At 41.8% G+C, this 16006-nt stretch overlaps 1 protein-coding gene across 1 annotated transcript in view; it reads left to right on the top strand.

Moving 5' to 3' along the window:
* ptprn2 (protein tyrosine phosphatase receptor type N2) overlaps positions 1–12938 on the top strand; it is a 255259-nt gene extending 242321 nt beyond the window's left edge. Inside the window, exons 20-22 of the mRNA XM_029661555.2 lie at positions 1708–1772; positions 5877–5950; positions 9790–12938. Of these exons, the coding sequence (XP_029517415.2) occupies positions 1708–1772; positions 5877–5950; positions 9790–9861 (211 nt within the window). The 3' untranslated portion in view covers positions 9862–12938. The remainder of the gene's footprint in view (positions 1–1707; positions 1773–5876; positions 5951–9789) is intronic.
* Positions 12939–16006: the final 3068 nt, after the last annotated feature.

The following is a 16006-nucleotide window of genomic DNA, read 5'->3' as shown; positions in this document are numbered from 1 at the left end:
AACCTGAATTGTTACAATATATAGGCAATTTTGAATTTGCAACTGGCCCATCTAGCGGGAAATCGTTCTGCCTCCAGGACAAGATTCATCCCAATAACCGTCAACCTGCCCTTCAAATAGGGGGACTAGATACATAAAGGGCTCTCATGTATAAACTGTGAAACAGATATGCATGAAAATACCCTGAAATAAAAGGTGACATTCTGTACTGTGGCCTCATATGAAGCAATTGATTTCAAATCCAAAGTGCTGGAGTATGGATCATGTTTTAGTATGGATCAAATGTTTTAGCTTCGCTGTCCAAAGAAATACATAAGAAGGTATAGGAAGACACAGTTAGACACAGAGTTACATAAAATATTGATGTTTTTATTTTTTGGATCATATTCACTTGACCATACAAATGTGTACTTTTGGAAACCATATTGCACCAATATATTTTTAGTTTTGTTTAGTTAGTGAAGCTTCACTCGTTATTTCTTAGCAGGTAACTGCCTCCATATCTTTAATCGTGTTCAGTCATGCACGAAGAGTGTCTGTCTGTCTGTCTGTCTGTCTGTCTGTCTGTCTGTCTGTCTGTCTGTCTGTCTCTGTCTGCCTGTCTGTCTGTCTGGCCATAGAGGTCTCTGACTGGTCTCTATATGAGAAACAGTGGATTAAATAAACAGTGGCGCTCCTCGCCTCACGCCGCTCTCGCGGTCTCTCCCGTTTCATTGGCTTTGCCTTTATTAGAGAGATAGTGAACGCCTTGTTTGCAATTAACATGCAGACAGATTGAATGCCCGGCAGGCACAAAGAGAGGCTTTTTATGTGCCTATCTCTGGTGGAATAGCAAAGCAGGCTCCCCAAAGCTGCTCTGCTAATGGCCTCTGGCCTCTCCGCCTCTCCTCTGCTCCTGAGGTGCCTGTCTGCTACACGTTCACGCTGCTGCTGCTTTTGAAAGCTTTTGTCCCTCATAACGCCAGTTCCAAACCAGTCCTCTCTATAGAAGTATTTGGACCACACACACACACACACACACACACACATGTATGTGTACACACAAAGACACACATTCTTGCACACGCCCACACACACGCCCACACACACACACACACACACACACACACACACACACACACACACACACACACACACACACACACACACACACACACACACACACACACACGTATGTGTACACACAAAGACACACATTCTTGCACACGCCCACACACACACACACACACACACAGACACACACACACACAGACACACACACGTGCATGTTTTGTATTATTTGTTCTTAAAAATCTAAACACTGCAAATAAATGTTTATATTTTTATAATGATGACAACTTTGTACGCAATGGTTATTACAGCTTTTATTAATATATTATGTTCTTCAATTTAATATCATTATCAAATGGGTAATGTATGGTAAATAACTGTGGGTAATGTATGGTAAATAACTGCTATTTACCATACACAACTAATTTGTACCCGCCTGTACATATACAGTACAGTAAGCTATGTAATATATCTTTTGAAATGCTCTCCTCATCATTTGTATTTCCTCAGACTTTACAGCAATAATGCAAGACATTCTAAATGAGCTATTTCATTTCATGTAAGAGGCAAACACTACTGTTGTATTTGAGGGATCCGCTCTGTGTCCTTTTTCTACATTCACTAATGAGCGTCTTCTTCTCTCTGGTTACTTTGCAGTGACGGAGCTGGCAGAAGCGGAACGTACATTCTGATTGACATGGTCCTCAATAGGATGGCTAAAGGTAGGAGTCGATGGGCCTCTCCGTCTCGCACTCTTTCTGCTTGTGTGGAGACGTTGCCATGGCAACGGTGAAACGCCTCCATTTTCAGCCCGAAGGTCTTGGGACGCATTAGAGGGTGACTGAGTGAGGCCTCTGCTGAAAACTCTGGGAGGGATCTCCAGAAAGGAGAAGAGAGGGAGAGAGAGAGAGAGGGTGAGGGAGAGAGAAAGACAGTGATAAGAGGGAGAGAGCAATAGCATGGCTACTCATAACTGAAATTAATTATCATAAACATTCACAAAAAAACAACACTCCTTGGCCTTAAGACCATGATTGTGTTTTTGTACATCTATTTATTTATTTGAAATTTCTTTTAAAAAAGGGTCATTTTTCAACTGTTTTTTTTCAACCATCTTCAATGTCAAATTCATTCCCCTGTAAAGGGCAAGTTAATTTATCATAATTATTCAGTATATATTCCATCTTAATTTGGCTTCTCACAAGATGCAAATATTGATATATTAATTGACATGCATATCACACAACCACCTTTGAGTATGTTTTCAGAATATTATGCTCATATAGTATGACCGGTACGACCTCCGACGAGACATCAAACATGCAAAAGGACAATATGGGAGTAAGGTGGAATCCTATTACACCGGCTCTGAAGCACTTCATATGTGGCATGGCTTGCGGGTTACAAAGGGAAACCCAGCCGTGGGATGCCCAATGATGCAGAACTCCCAAACGAGCTAAATGCCTTTTATGCTCAATTCAAGGAATACAACACTGAGTCTTGCATGAAAGCTTCTGTTGTTCCGGATGACTGCGTGATCTCGCTCTTCATGGCTGATGTGAGTAAAACTTTTAAACAGGTTAACACTCGCAAGCCCGCTGAGCCAGACAGAATACCAGGGTGCATTCTCAAAGCATCCGCAGACCAGCTGGCAAGTGTCTTCACGGACATTTTCAATCTCTCCTTGTCCCAGTCTGTAATCTCGAACATGTTTCAAGTTGACCACCATTATACCTGTTCCCAGGAACTTCAAGGTAACCTGCATTAATGACTATCGCCCTATAGCACTTACGTCTGTAATTATGAAATGCTTTGAAAGGCTGGTTATGACACACATCAACACCATCATCCCAGACACCCTGGACCCACAATTTGCATACCGCCCCAACAGATCCAAAGATGATGCAATCTCAATTGCACTTCACGCTGCCCTTCCCACCTGGACAAGAGGGGAAATAACTATGTGAGAATGCTGTTCATAGATCAGCGTTCAATACCATAGTCCCCTCCAAGCAAATCACCAAGCTAGGGCCTCTATGATTGAACACCTCCCTCTGCAACTGGATCCTGGACTTCCTGATTGGCCAGCCCCAGGTGTTGAGGGTAGGCATCAACACCTCAGCCACTCTGACCCTCAACATGGGGGGCCCTCAGGGGTGTGTGCTTAGTCCCCTCCTATAGTCCCTGTTCACCCACGACTGTGTGGCCACGCACGACTCCAACACTATCATCAAGTTTGCTAACGATACAATGGTGGTAGGCCTGATCACAGATGGGGCTGAGACAGCCTACAGGGAGAAGGTCAGAGACTTGTGGTGTGGTGTCAGGACATGAGAGACATCAACCTCTCCCTCAAGACCAAGAAACTGTTAGTGGACTATAGGAGAAAGAGGGGAGAGCACGCCCACGTCCACATCAACAGGGTTGTTGTGGAGAGGGTTGAGAGCTTCACTAAGGATTTAACATGGTCCACACAATAGCGCCCCTTCCCCCTCAAGAGGCTGAAAAGATTTGGCATGGGCCCTCAAATTCTCAAAGTTCTCAAGTTCTACAGCTGTACCATCGAGAGCATCTTGACTGGCTGCATCACCACTTGGTATGGCAAATGCGCTACAGAGGGTGGTGAAGCGCTACAGAGGGTGGTGCGGACAGCCCAGTACGTCACCGGGGCTGAGCTCCCTGCCATCCAGGACCTCTATTTCAGGCGGTGTCAGAGGAAGGCCCCAAAAAATGGCCAAATATTCCAGCCACCCTAGTCATAGACTGTTCACTCTGATACTACCATCCAGCAAACGGTACCGAAGCATCGGCTCTCGAACCAACGGGCTCCGAGACCGCTTTGACCCCTAAGCCATGAGATTACTAAATAGCCATAAGACTGCTAAATATTGAATTAAATGGTTACCCGGACTATCTGCACTGACCCAATCTATGCACACTCACAAGACTATATATGCACACTATATACACACATACACACACTCACACACACTACACTGACTCTCTCACACACATTCACAAACACTACATACGTAAACACACACACACATAACACACACACACGCATACCGACACAACCCAAATACACATACACATATATATATAATATAAGGAAGGGAGCTATATACAGGGAGTACCAGATCAATGTGCAGGGGTACGAGGTATTTGAGGTAGATATTTACATGAAGGCCAACAGTATATATATATAAAAATGGTATTATTTTTTTTTACTCTGAATCGTTGGGAAGGGCAAGCATTTCATGGTAAAGTCTACACCCGTTGTAGTTGGCGCATGTGACAAATACAATTTGATTTGATTTGATTTACTATACAACACCAGGCTCTGTATTGCATAATGAGAAATAACTCCAGCAGTGGATACAATAGATGTCCCCCTATGCCCCCTGGCCTCCCACCCCTATCAGAGCAGGTCATCCGTACATCTGACCCTGGCCTCCCACCCCTATCAGAGCAGGTCATCCGTACATCTGGCCCTGACCCTAACCTCCTGCTTCTCTGTGTCTTTGGACCCTTTCTCTATAGTTTTGGTCTTAATGGGGGAAATCAAAGGGCAGAGTCAGGGTAGCATGGTCCTGCTGGATGGAGGTCTTTCTCAGGCTGTCACACACATCCCTGTTCTGGGGTTCAGGCTAGAGGTTTGCGATGGGGCGTGGGGCTAGGGTTTGGGTTTGGGCTGTGGCTGTGGCTTTAGCTAGTGGTTGTGATTGTGACTGGGCCTGGGACCAGACCCACAAGTTTTTGTTATGTTGAGCAATGAGCAACCCAGACCATGAGCGGCCTATCCCTCTTTGTTTGGTGTGAGGCTCATCTGGTCTTGAGAAGTGTGAGGCCTTGTGTTCCCAAACAGAATGAAAAGCCCGGGGGGCCCAGACATAAAATCCCTCTTTCGCCTTATTCTTCTTCTTCCTCCTTCTCTTCTTCATCTTCTTCTCTCCTCCAGAGTGAATTGTACACAAGAATAATTTCACTCCGAAGCCTTTTATTGTTGGAGAATTTTCTCCCCTCTTAAACTTGAGAATCCAACACTTCTAAAACATGAAAGTTGTATTGGATCACTTTGAGCTGGGAGTCCAGCTGAATTAACCGGCCCCTTCCCTCTCTCCCCCTTTCAAAACGTCTTTAAGGGCTCTGGGCTTTCTCTCCCTCTATTTCTTTTTTTGGGAGTGAATCTCAAATGAGCCCTCATGGTCCCCTCCAACTCGCCATTTATTAGAGACTCCCACAATAGTCTGGTTGTTGAAGTTATTCAGGCTAAAGGTGAAAGGAGATTTCAATTGAGAGTTTATTGCACGTTGGCATTATTGAGTCTATTACAGATACTCAGCTCACATAACTTTCTGAATTTAAAAATTACACAAAAACATTTATTGTATGGTGAAGGTCAACTATATCAAATCTAACACATCTCTCATATTTTCCCACATCATACAAGGTATAGCAAATTGGCATGATTTTCCATTCATTTCCGATTATCTCAGACATCAGAATGCAAGCTTCTGAATCACAGTTGGGCATAGTGCAATTTTATGCCTGCTACTACAATGCATGGTTCTTATTCAAGCAGGGCACAGTTTCTTTGATTGCATCATTGATTGTACAATATTCCCTGCCCCAGAAATATCCCCATGCATATATTATTCTAGTGAAAACAGTCAGTGGCTCCTTTCCAAGTCTTTCGAGGGATGAATGTAATAATTTTCAATCGCCATGCCTATCCAAAGGGAGCCGGGTAGAAAGGAGATTGACAGATGTAAGCTGGATTACTCTGCTGCTTTGAACTCAGTCCAATGTGCGGTCTGTTGCAGGTGCTAAAGAGATTGATATTGCCGCTACCCTGGAGCACTTGAGAGACCAAAGACCCGGCATGGTCCAGACAAAGGTACGGTCCCTCGCTCAGAGGGAGGGAAGGAGGGAGTGGGGGAGAGGGGAGAAGTGGGGGAGTTCATGCCATTCACAAAGAGGTGCGTCTAGTTCACGGGTAAGCGCACAATGACATGATTGGTTGCTTGAAATGATCAAGACCACTTATTAATTGGAGGAGCTTTTTTTTTTTTTTTTTTTTAAGATTCTCAGAGTCGGTTCATATTCAAAATCACACATGAGGAAGTTTATGTCCACAGACACTGAGGGCTGGTTTCCCAAACACATATTAAGCCTTGTTCTGAACTTAAAAGCATGCTCAATGGAGAAACCCCTTTTGAAATCGCTTTTTAGTGAAGGGCTAGGCTTAATCTCTGTCTGGGAAACCAGCCCTCAGAGTTTAAGATCTCCAAGTGGAAGTAAGCTTAGCATTTTTTTTTTTTTTTGCAATATCCAAAACTCGTGTTCTCCTACAACAACTCCTGCCATACCTTACTTTATTAATAACCTTTAGACTGACGAGTTACCATGCCCGGTCTCAGGGATGGCTAACTGGAAATCGCTACGATCTCCTCAGTGTTAGGTAAATCCGCTTTTAGTTTCTTTGCATCCCATGTATGGAACAATCTAGAGTTCCATACAACTGGATGTTCTGGTGCCTCTCGGGCAGTTCAAAATGTTGATTGGGGACCTCTTTGCTGATGAATGTGATTGTTTTTCTTGAATGTAGAGGAGACCTGGGTCACACTTTTTACTCTCGTGTACTTCTCAGCACCAGTAAATCGTACAAGATTCTTTTCAACATTAATAGAAAGACCCAGGTTGAAATAGGAAGCGGTTTTTGTATTATTATTATAAGCAGTGCTTCATTTGAGCCAAGCGGTACAGGATCCATTTTCGACTGTTTCGTTCCCGGAACCTACAGTATTTGGCCGGGTCCGGTACCTCTCGTGGAATTAAAAGTAATTGTCACATTTTACAAACGCTCTCCACATTACATTTTCCAAACACATTTTGATACGTCAGTCAAAAAGATATTTGTGTTTACTGGAAAGGGAGGTCTTTATAGCAACATCACAAAAGAGCTTGTGATTTATTATATGGTGGCAATGTCGCCAAACAATATGGTTATAATGGAGTTGATAGTGACCAGGTGGATGAGGTCTTTCAAAGAATTCACATATTTTGATCTGAAAGTTATCACACAGCACCATCTGGATTGGGAGTAATGTGCACTGTGACAACCAACCCATGAGACAACTAACCCCAGTCTCCCCTATTGTCATTTTTCATATATTAGTATTAGATTGTATTTTGTAAATTATGTGTATACAGGGTTCCCTTGTGAAAGAGACCTTGGTCTCAATGGGACTCCGTGTTCAAATAAAGGTCAAAATAAAGAAATACATGTCATTCTTGTTTGCCTCTAGAATTTAGAGTAGCCTCCTAACTCTAACTCTGCTCTTTTCTTTAAACGGTTGAGCAAGTCCGAATTTTGTCCACCAATGTACCCACATTTGTCTTACATGAAAATAGTTTATAGATTAGTCAATGCTACAGTATGATATCGTTCTTTTTTTATACTTCTCCCTATTAGCTGAAATCGTATTTTTTTTCAAAGCCATTTTTTTAGCTGTTCGATCCGAACAGATTCACAAATCATGGGAATTTGTCACGCTATGCGCAAACATTGCCTTGGCTTTGAGGCAAGTGTTGCTAGGCAACCCCCTGGACTTGCCCAGGCAGGCCCCCCAGCTAAAGCCAATGTGAGAAACTTTCTAGGAAGCGCGTCTGTCTGTGGTGATACTAAATAAATACTGCACTCTGACCCACAACTTCTTTGCTCGATTAATGATAGTGTTGTTAGACAAAGTACGGAAATGGAACAATCACGGCAATAACTGAACGTTAACGTTGCTCATCCTTTCACTAAAATGATCTAACTTGTTTACCTGGGAGTGAGGGAGGTTTGAAACATCTCATTACAAGCAAGTCGGTTCCGTGGAGAACGTGTGTATTTAAACAGACCGTGCTCGTTTCATCTATGACCACTGAATTGTGATGGGCAGAGAAAGCTTCTTGTGTCGTTTAAGACGGCTGCATTTAGCTCCGGAAATATCAAATGAAAGGCAATCGGGGCAAAATTAGGCTGTATCACGTTTATCAAAGTTGTTTAGTGGAGACATCCTGAAGTTATTATTTATGTAAATGAAATGGATTTAATGCAGCTTTCGCTGAATCATATTTACCGGTTACTCAGGTATCTGATTGGAGCTTGTTAAGGAAGGTTGCATTTTGGCAAACGCAAATGTTAAAAGCAATTCACTGAAACATCTAAGGGCAAATTAAATTTACAGCAGAGAACTAGCAATATTATTGATGCTACTATGTTGCAGCACAGGTTCATCAAGAGCATAAATTGATTTTTTTTTTTAATTTAGGACAGCTTTTAGCTGTAAAATATTATGCAACGTCAGCTGTTCTGGTCTTAGATATATGTGTTAGATTTTACATTGTTGAAAGAACACTTTTTTTTCATACCAATAGACAATATACTGACTCTATGCTCAAGAGCAAGTCTCCTGTAACTTTGTGGGGGAAAGACAGAGGTTTCACTCCCTCCAGTGGTGGAAATGTGAAACCCTCTTCCTAGGCCACCATAATGCCTACCGAGACAGCTTAATCAATATGTTCCAAGGCTTAAAGATTTGTGGAATTTATTTATTTATTTTTTATGTTGTAATTAACTACAGCTATTAAAGGTATTTTATGAAGACCTATACAAATAAGAACAACCTAAGCAAAAAAAATATTCACATTACTTGTTGTGAAGAACTCCTCAGTATAGATTGTATTTTCAAAAAAAATATTCACATTACTTGTTGTGAAGAACTCCTCAGTATAGATTGTATTTTACTCCGGGCGACAATGTGGCAGGTTTTGTGTTGACACATCTGAAGTCTGATTCTTGCAAATGCCTACCTCTCCTCAGTGAGTTTATTTTAGCGCCTGGATTCTGAGTGAGAGTTGAGGAGTGGAATGTGAAACAGTGTGTCTTCAGGGTGAAAAACGATCAGTCCTGTTGTGCTCCTGAGGGAGCACAGTGAGTCACACACATACACACGCATCAACACTTGAGAGAAGAGTTGACTTAAGCCTAGATTCGTTCAGATCAAGCTTTAACCCGTGCTAGCTGACACCCGCATAGCTGATGTTTAGTGGGTGTCAGAGGTGTAAGTGCGTTAAAAGCTGTCAAATCAGTGAGTGGCTTCTCTTGTTGTCATTGTCATGAAGCCACACCCGTTCCGCCCACTTTAGAGGTTCAGAACGAGAAAGTGTAGGCATTGGGGTGATTCCTCACGCAACTGGAACAAAGTGAGACCATGATTTTTTTTTTTATCCATATAAGGGTCCTTTGGAGGAAAGATTGTTGACATATATTTGACATTTGTATATTGAAGCATAATTAAGAAATAATTAATTGAAGTTGGAATATTTGTGACATTTTGGCCTTACCCAGACCTTCTTCAAGACTCCATAATGTTTCATCTGTAGGTGCTACAAAGCAAAAGTTGGTGTCATACGAAGCTTTACCACTTCCTCTGTAATAGTATTTTAGTAGTATTAGAGTAGTATTTTAGTAATTTCTTTAGTATGAATATTGAAAACTATAAACATGAATATTGAAAATCAAAAATGTTTGATTTGGAAAGAAATGGTATATATGTTGTTTTCAATATATTGTTCAACAAGAGGTAGTTATAAAAAGTGTCACTCAGATAGGATTCACTGGCAGTCCTGTAACTTTACACTCAATCCTGTCCAACTCTCTCTCTCTCTCGCTCTCTCTCTCCACAGGAGCAGTTTGAGTTTGCGCTGACAGCCGTGGCGGAGGAGGTGAATGCCATCCTGAAAGCACTTCCGCAGTGAAACGACACCGCAGCGCACCGCACCATGCCATGTCTCGCTGTCTAAACACACGTTCCTCTGCCCACTCAAGACTGACATCTCGTCCATGTCCCAAATGGCACCCTATTCCCTACATAGCGGACTACTTTCTTTTTTTTATATAATAGGGTGCCATTTGGGACACATCCTTCTTCTACTCCTTTCTCTCCCCTCTGATTCTCTCGCTCTCAATCTCTCTCTTGGTATACTTATGAATGTTGTGCCAGATACTTGAGCGACCTGGTCTTCTTAACTGTGATGTATTCTGTTTGCGGTTGTTATCGATCATAGGTTTTAGTGCCACTAACAGATAGCTAGACAAGATAACATGTGTTCTCTCTCTCTCGCTCTCTCTCACTCTCTCTCTCTCTTTCTTTATGATCTGAATAATGTGTTAAACTTAGGATCAGATACTTGGTTATTGATGTGATGTATGTAATATTGTATTCAAGGCCCAGACATCTGTGTCCTGTATATAGAGAAGATGCTTAAGAGAAGGATGTCGAAGTGATCTTTACTATTTAAGTTCTGAAACATATACTATGACCCCCTTCAAATACAGTTGAAGTCGGAAGTTTACATACACCTTAGCCAAATACATTTAAACAGTTTTTCACAATTCCTGACATTTAATCCTAGTAACAATTCCCTGTCTTAGGTCAGTTAGGATCACCACTTAATTTTAAGAATGTGAAATGTCAGAATAATAGTAGAGAGAATGACTTATTTCAGCTTTTATTTCTTTCATCACATTCCCAGTGGGTCAGAAGTTTACATACACTCAATTAGTATTTGGTAGCATTTCCTTTAAATTGTTTAACTTGGGTCAAACGTTTCGGGTAGCCTTCCACAAGCTTCCCACGATAAGTTAGGTGAATTTTGGCCCATTCCTCCTGACATGGCTGGTGTAACTGAGTCAGGTTTTTAGGCCTCCTTGCTCGCACAAGCTTTTTCAGTTCTGCCCACAAATGTTCTATAAGATTGAGGTCAGGGCTTTGTGATGGCCACCCCAATACCTTGACTTTGTTGTCCTTAAGCCATTTTGCCACAACTTTGGAAGTATGCTTGGGGTCATTCTCCATTTGGAAGACCCATTTGCGGCCAAGCTTTAACTTCCTCTTGGAAGTCTTTAGATGTTGCTTCAATATATCCACATAATTTTCCTACCTCATGGTGCCATCTATTTTGTGAAGTGCACCAGTCACCCCCACCACATGATGCTGCCACCCCCGGTGGGATGGTGTACTTCGGCTTGCAAGCCTCCCCCTTCTTCCTCTAAACATAACGATGGTCATTATGGCCAAACAGTTCTATTTTTGTTTCATCAGACCAGAGGACATTTCTCCAAAAAGTACGATCTTTGTGCAGTTGCAAACCGTAGTCTGGCTTTTTAATGGCAGTTTTTGAGCAGTGGCTTCTTCCTTGCTGAGCAGCCTTTCAGGTTATGTAGATATAGGACTCGTTTTACTGTGGATAAAGATACTTTTGTACCTGTTTCCTCCAGCATCTTCACAAGGTCCTTTGCTGTTGTTCTGGGATTGATTTGCACTTTTTCACCAAAATACGTTCATCTCTAGGAGACAGACCGTGTCTCCTTTCTGAGCGGTATGACGGCTGTGTGGTCCCATGGTGTTCATACTTGCGTACTATTGTTTGTACAGATGAACGTGGTACCTTCAGGCGTTTGAAAATTGCTCCCAAGGATGAACCAGACTTGTGGAGGTCTACATTTTGTTTCTGAGGTCTTGGCTGATTTCTTTTGATTTTCCTATGATGTCAAGCAAAGAGGCACTGAGTTTGAAGGTAGGCCTTGAAATACATCCACATGTACACCTCTAATTGACTCAAATGATGTCAATTAGCCTATCAGAAGCTTCTAAGGCCATGACATAATTTTCTGGAATTTTTCAAGCTGTTTAAAGGCACAGTCAACTTAGTGTATGTAAACTTCTGACCCACTGGAATTGTAATACAGTGAATTATAAATGAAATAATCTGTCTTTAAACAACTGTTGGAAAAATTACTTGTGTCATGCACAAAGTAGATGTCCTAACCGACTTGCCAAAACTATAGTTTGTTAACAAGAAATCTGTGGAGTGGTTAAAAAACGAGTTTTAATGACTCCAATCTAAGTGTATGTAAACTTCAACTGTACTTTCGAACTGCATCCTTCCGTCATTGAGTTAACAGATCTGTATATGATTGGATCGGTGTAAGCAAGGTTATCGTCCTTTTACTTCCACCAATCCAACCAATTCATATATGTGATTATTTTACTGAAGGTTGGAAGGAAGGATTACATTCCTGAAGTATTTGAACAGGGCTGGACTGTGAGGTTTAGTTGTTCTCTTGTGCAGGGATTCTTGCAGCAGACTGTATTCGTGGGTTTGACATTGTTATGTATATGAATGTAATACCGGGAATATTTAAGCGTCCCCGAAATATAGTGATTACAAATAGAGTGATAAATATAGCTATTAACAATATGATATGATTAAGCTGAATTATATTGACATTGTTCATTCTATTTGTTTTGTCCTTTTAATTGACAGAATATTGTGACGTGTGCAGGTGAAGTCCATAGCCGGGGTGTCAAATATAACGTGAGGGAGTCCAATCTGGCCAGTGGGTGGAACTTTTCGTTTGGGGAGGGGGGAAATGAACTTAATTCACTTTAAAATGACTAAAACCAAATGGAAACTGTGTAGAAATTATAATGGACCTACACTCATACAGTTTCTTGACCGCGTCCAGCTAGCTAATAATCACGGAAATGAAAACTAGACAGTCAGGAAGATTAGAAAATTCCAAAAACGATGGACTATAAAAATGTTTGAAATATAACCAATTTTCAGTGCGGCCCTCTGGATCTCTTTGAAAACCGAATGCAGCCCCTGGGGCAAAATGAGTTTGACACCCCTGATGTATAGAATATAAATGATTGGATCCCTGTAGTGCTATTAAAATGTTTACTGAACTCTTCAATGAAAACCATATATTTTGTGTGGAAATAAAAATGATATCCGATTGATAATAAACCATAGAACGGTTGACCAAAGATTTGTCTGTCATTTTTTCCACTAGCTCGTTAGAAAACATTCAAAAGAGTACTTATGGTATTTGTATAAGGGCACAAGGCGAGACCCAAATGCAGACACAGGAGGCGGATTGTAGAGCTCCGATATTTATTATAACCGAGGGAGTAGGCAAAGGCAGGTCGGGGACAGGCGAGAGTTCATAAACCAGGTCAGAGTCCAAACAGTACCAGAGGATAGGCAGTATCGAGGACAGGCAGAGTGGTCAGGCAGGCGGGAACGGAGTCAGAACAGGCAGAGTGGTCAGGCAGGCGGGAACGGAGTCAGGACAGGGGGGGGTGGAGACAATCACAAGGACAGGTGAACCATATCAGGGTGTGACAAGTTGATGTACAGTTAAATAAAATATGGCTTCTTTTACCAGAGGGTGAGTGCACTGACTGAATTCCATGCCTGAAATTAAGGGCACTATTCAAACTTCAGATATGGATTAAATAGAGCCCTAAATGCTGCTTTTCACCTGTGACACTGTTGTTTTACCAGTGTATACACCCTTGTGTTATACTAGGGAAATTGTGTTTCCATACCTAGGGCTGACAATGAGGATTTGTGAACACCATAATCATAACAGTTGCTTTGTGAGAAGGTCTCGAAGTTCACAGGACAGTTAACCATAGTTATGTAAATGCAGGTTGAAAATTCCATCCCTGGACAGATTAAATGATTGTCTTCTTACCGTATTTTTCAGATGAGAGAGAGGGCAGACTATGAAAGAGAATCAGCCCAGTATTTTACCCACTGAAATCCTTTGGGGGTAATATCAGGCGTGAATGGTCTGGGCACTTCTCAGGCTGTCTTACAGTACATGGTTGAGGTATAAAAGCCATAGCCTATATGGGAGATAACAATCAGATTGTCTTCATTTCAATCTCATGTCCGGTTTCTATAGCCTATTGCACCGAGGGCACTGATCCCCTTTACTTCCTAGGTTTTCATAGCGCTTTTCAGCTTCTGAATGTCGTTCAGAAGATGGTGGGCGTCGATATTCCTACCCACAACTCCTTGCCGTACACTTCGAATCGAGTACAGGCTTAGCTGAATGAACAACAAAGACCGGAATGAAATATGACATTTTATTAAATAGCTCAGGGAATGGCCTCGTCTCCGAGGGAAGATCTTCGGAGCCAGATGATGTAATGCCCCCCACCTCTGAGAGTAAAAAGTTCCAATGACAGGCCTTAAGGTTATTATATATAGCTGGTGGTGGTGGTGGGGAGTTGGATGGTTGTCAAAAACTTACTAGAAAACAGCAAGTGGAGAACGAGGGTAAGTTGACATATAAATACATCCTAAGATTTACACCCATTGGTTGAGAGAGAGGGAAGGTGATAATTGCAAGAGTGAGCCCAGAGCTTAACAGCAAGCATGAGGAAAATGCATTATTGTGCCGCGCTTACAGGCTATAAGGTAAATAGGTGAATGACATTCCGCACATGGCTCATAGGAAAGAGGAGAAGAAACAAGATGCTATGCTGATGAAACGTTGTTATTCATTCCCACTATGGCCGTAGAACAGGAAACAAAGTGAGTTATGTTATGCTTGCTGGAAGAAGTTAAATGAGCATTCAGACCAGCCTTCCTGATTGAACCTTCGTAAACTAAATTTTGTGCATAACTATTCATGTTGGAGCAGTTTACTCAGGATCAGCATTTTTTACCAGGCAGACAGAAAAATAAAGCAAGCGGGGAGATATTGCCCAGCAGCGCCAACTAGTTTAAAAGCTTGTTTGTTTGTGAAGGAGATCAAAGGTATCAAGGCCTTGGATAGACATGAGAGACTGCCTCAGCAATCTGCTCCCCATTCACTCCCAACAACACCAGGACCCTTCTCTTTGGAAATCCTGGAAAGCATGCCAGCCAGCTCCCAGCAAACCCTTGGGATTTCAAGATGTGCTCCATGGACAAATGATATGTTTGTAAGCTTGTTTTGTTATCACATTCATTGATCACTCGGCTGAAAAAAACTGCATAGACCAACATAGGCTAGTGACCAGCCTTCGTTGTGTTTTCAATGGTGACCAGCCGTTGATGTGTTTTGGACACTGGTCACGTTACAGCCTTATTGGAAAATATATATTTTTTTATCCCTCAGTCTACACAAAATACCCCATAATGACAAAGCAAAAACAGGTTTTTAGAAATAAAATTAATAACCACGAATAATCACAAAGCAAAAACAGGTTTTTAGAAATAAAATTAATAACCACAAATAATCACATTTACATAAGTATTATTTTTTGTTTTTACTCAGTACTTTGCTGAAGCACCTTTGCCAGTGATTACAGCCTCGAGACATCTTGGGTGCTGCCATCACCATGCTTTACTGAAGGGATGGTGCCAGGTTTCCTCCAGACGTGACACTTGGCACTCAGGCCAAAGAGTTCTTTTTTTCTTCAGACCAGAGAATCTTGTTTCTCATGGTCTGAGTCTTTAGGTACCTTTTGGCAAACTCCAAGCGGACTGTCATGTGCCTTTTACTGAGGAGTGGCTTCCGTCTGGCCACTCTACCATAATGGCCTGATTGTTGGAGTGCTGCAGAGATGGTTGTCCTTCTGGAAAGCCATGGAGGCCACTGTGTTTTTGGGGACCTTCAATGCTGCAGAAATGTTTTCGTACCCCTCCCCAAATTTGTGCCTTGACACAATCCTGTCTCGGCGCTCTACAGACAATTCCTTTGACCTCATGGCTTGGTTTTTGCTCTGACATGCATTGTCAACTGTGAGACCTTATATAGACAGGTGTGTGCCTTTCCAAATCATGTCCAATCAATTGAATTTACCACAGCTGGACCCCAATCAAGTTGTAGAAACAGGATGCACATGAGCTCAATTTCGAGTCTCATAGCAAAGGGTCTGAATATTTATGTGAACAAGGTATTTCTGTTATTTATTTTTAATACATTTGCAAATAAATCCTAAAACCTGTTTTTCACTTAGTCAGTATGGGGTATTATGTGTACATTGCTGAGGAAAATAACATATTTAATCAATTTCAAAATAAGGCTGTAACATAACAAAATGTGGAAAATGTC

Source organism: Oncorhynchus nerka, linkage group LG6 (genome assembly GCF_034236695.1).
Source record: "Oncorhynchus nerka isolate Pitt River linkage group LG6, Oner_Uvic_2.0, whole genome shotgun sequence".
Taxonomy (NCBI): domain Eukaryota; kingdom Metazoa; phylum Chordata; class Actinopteri; order Salmoniformes; family Salmonidae; genus Oncorhynchus; species Oncorhynchus nerka.
Note: the sequence above shows the minus strand (reverse complement) of the source record. Positions and strands in the feature narration are given on the sequence as shown.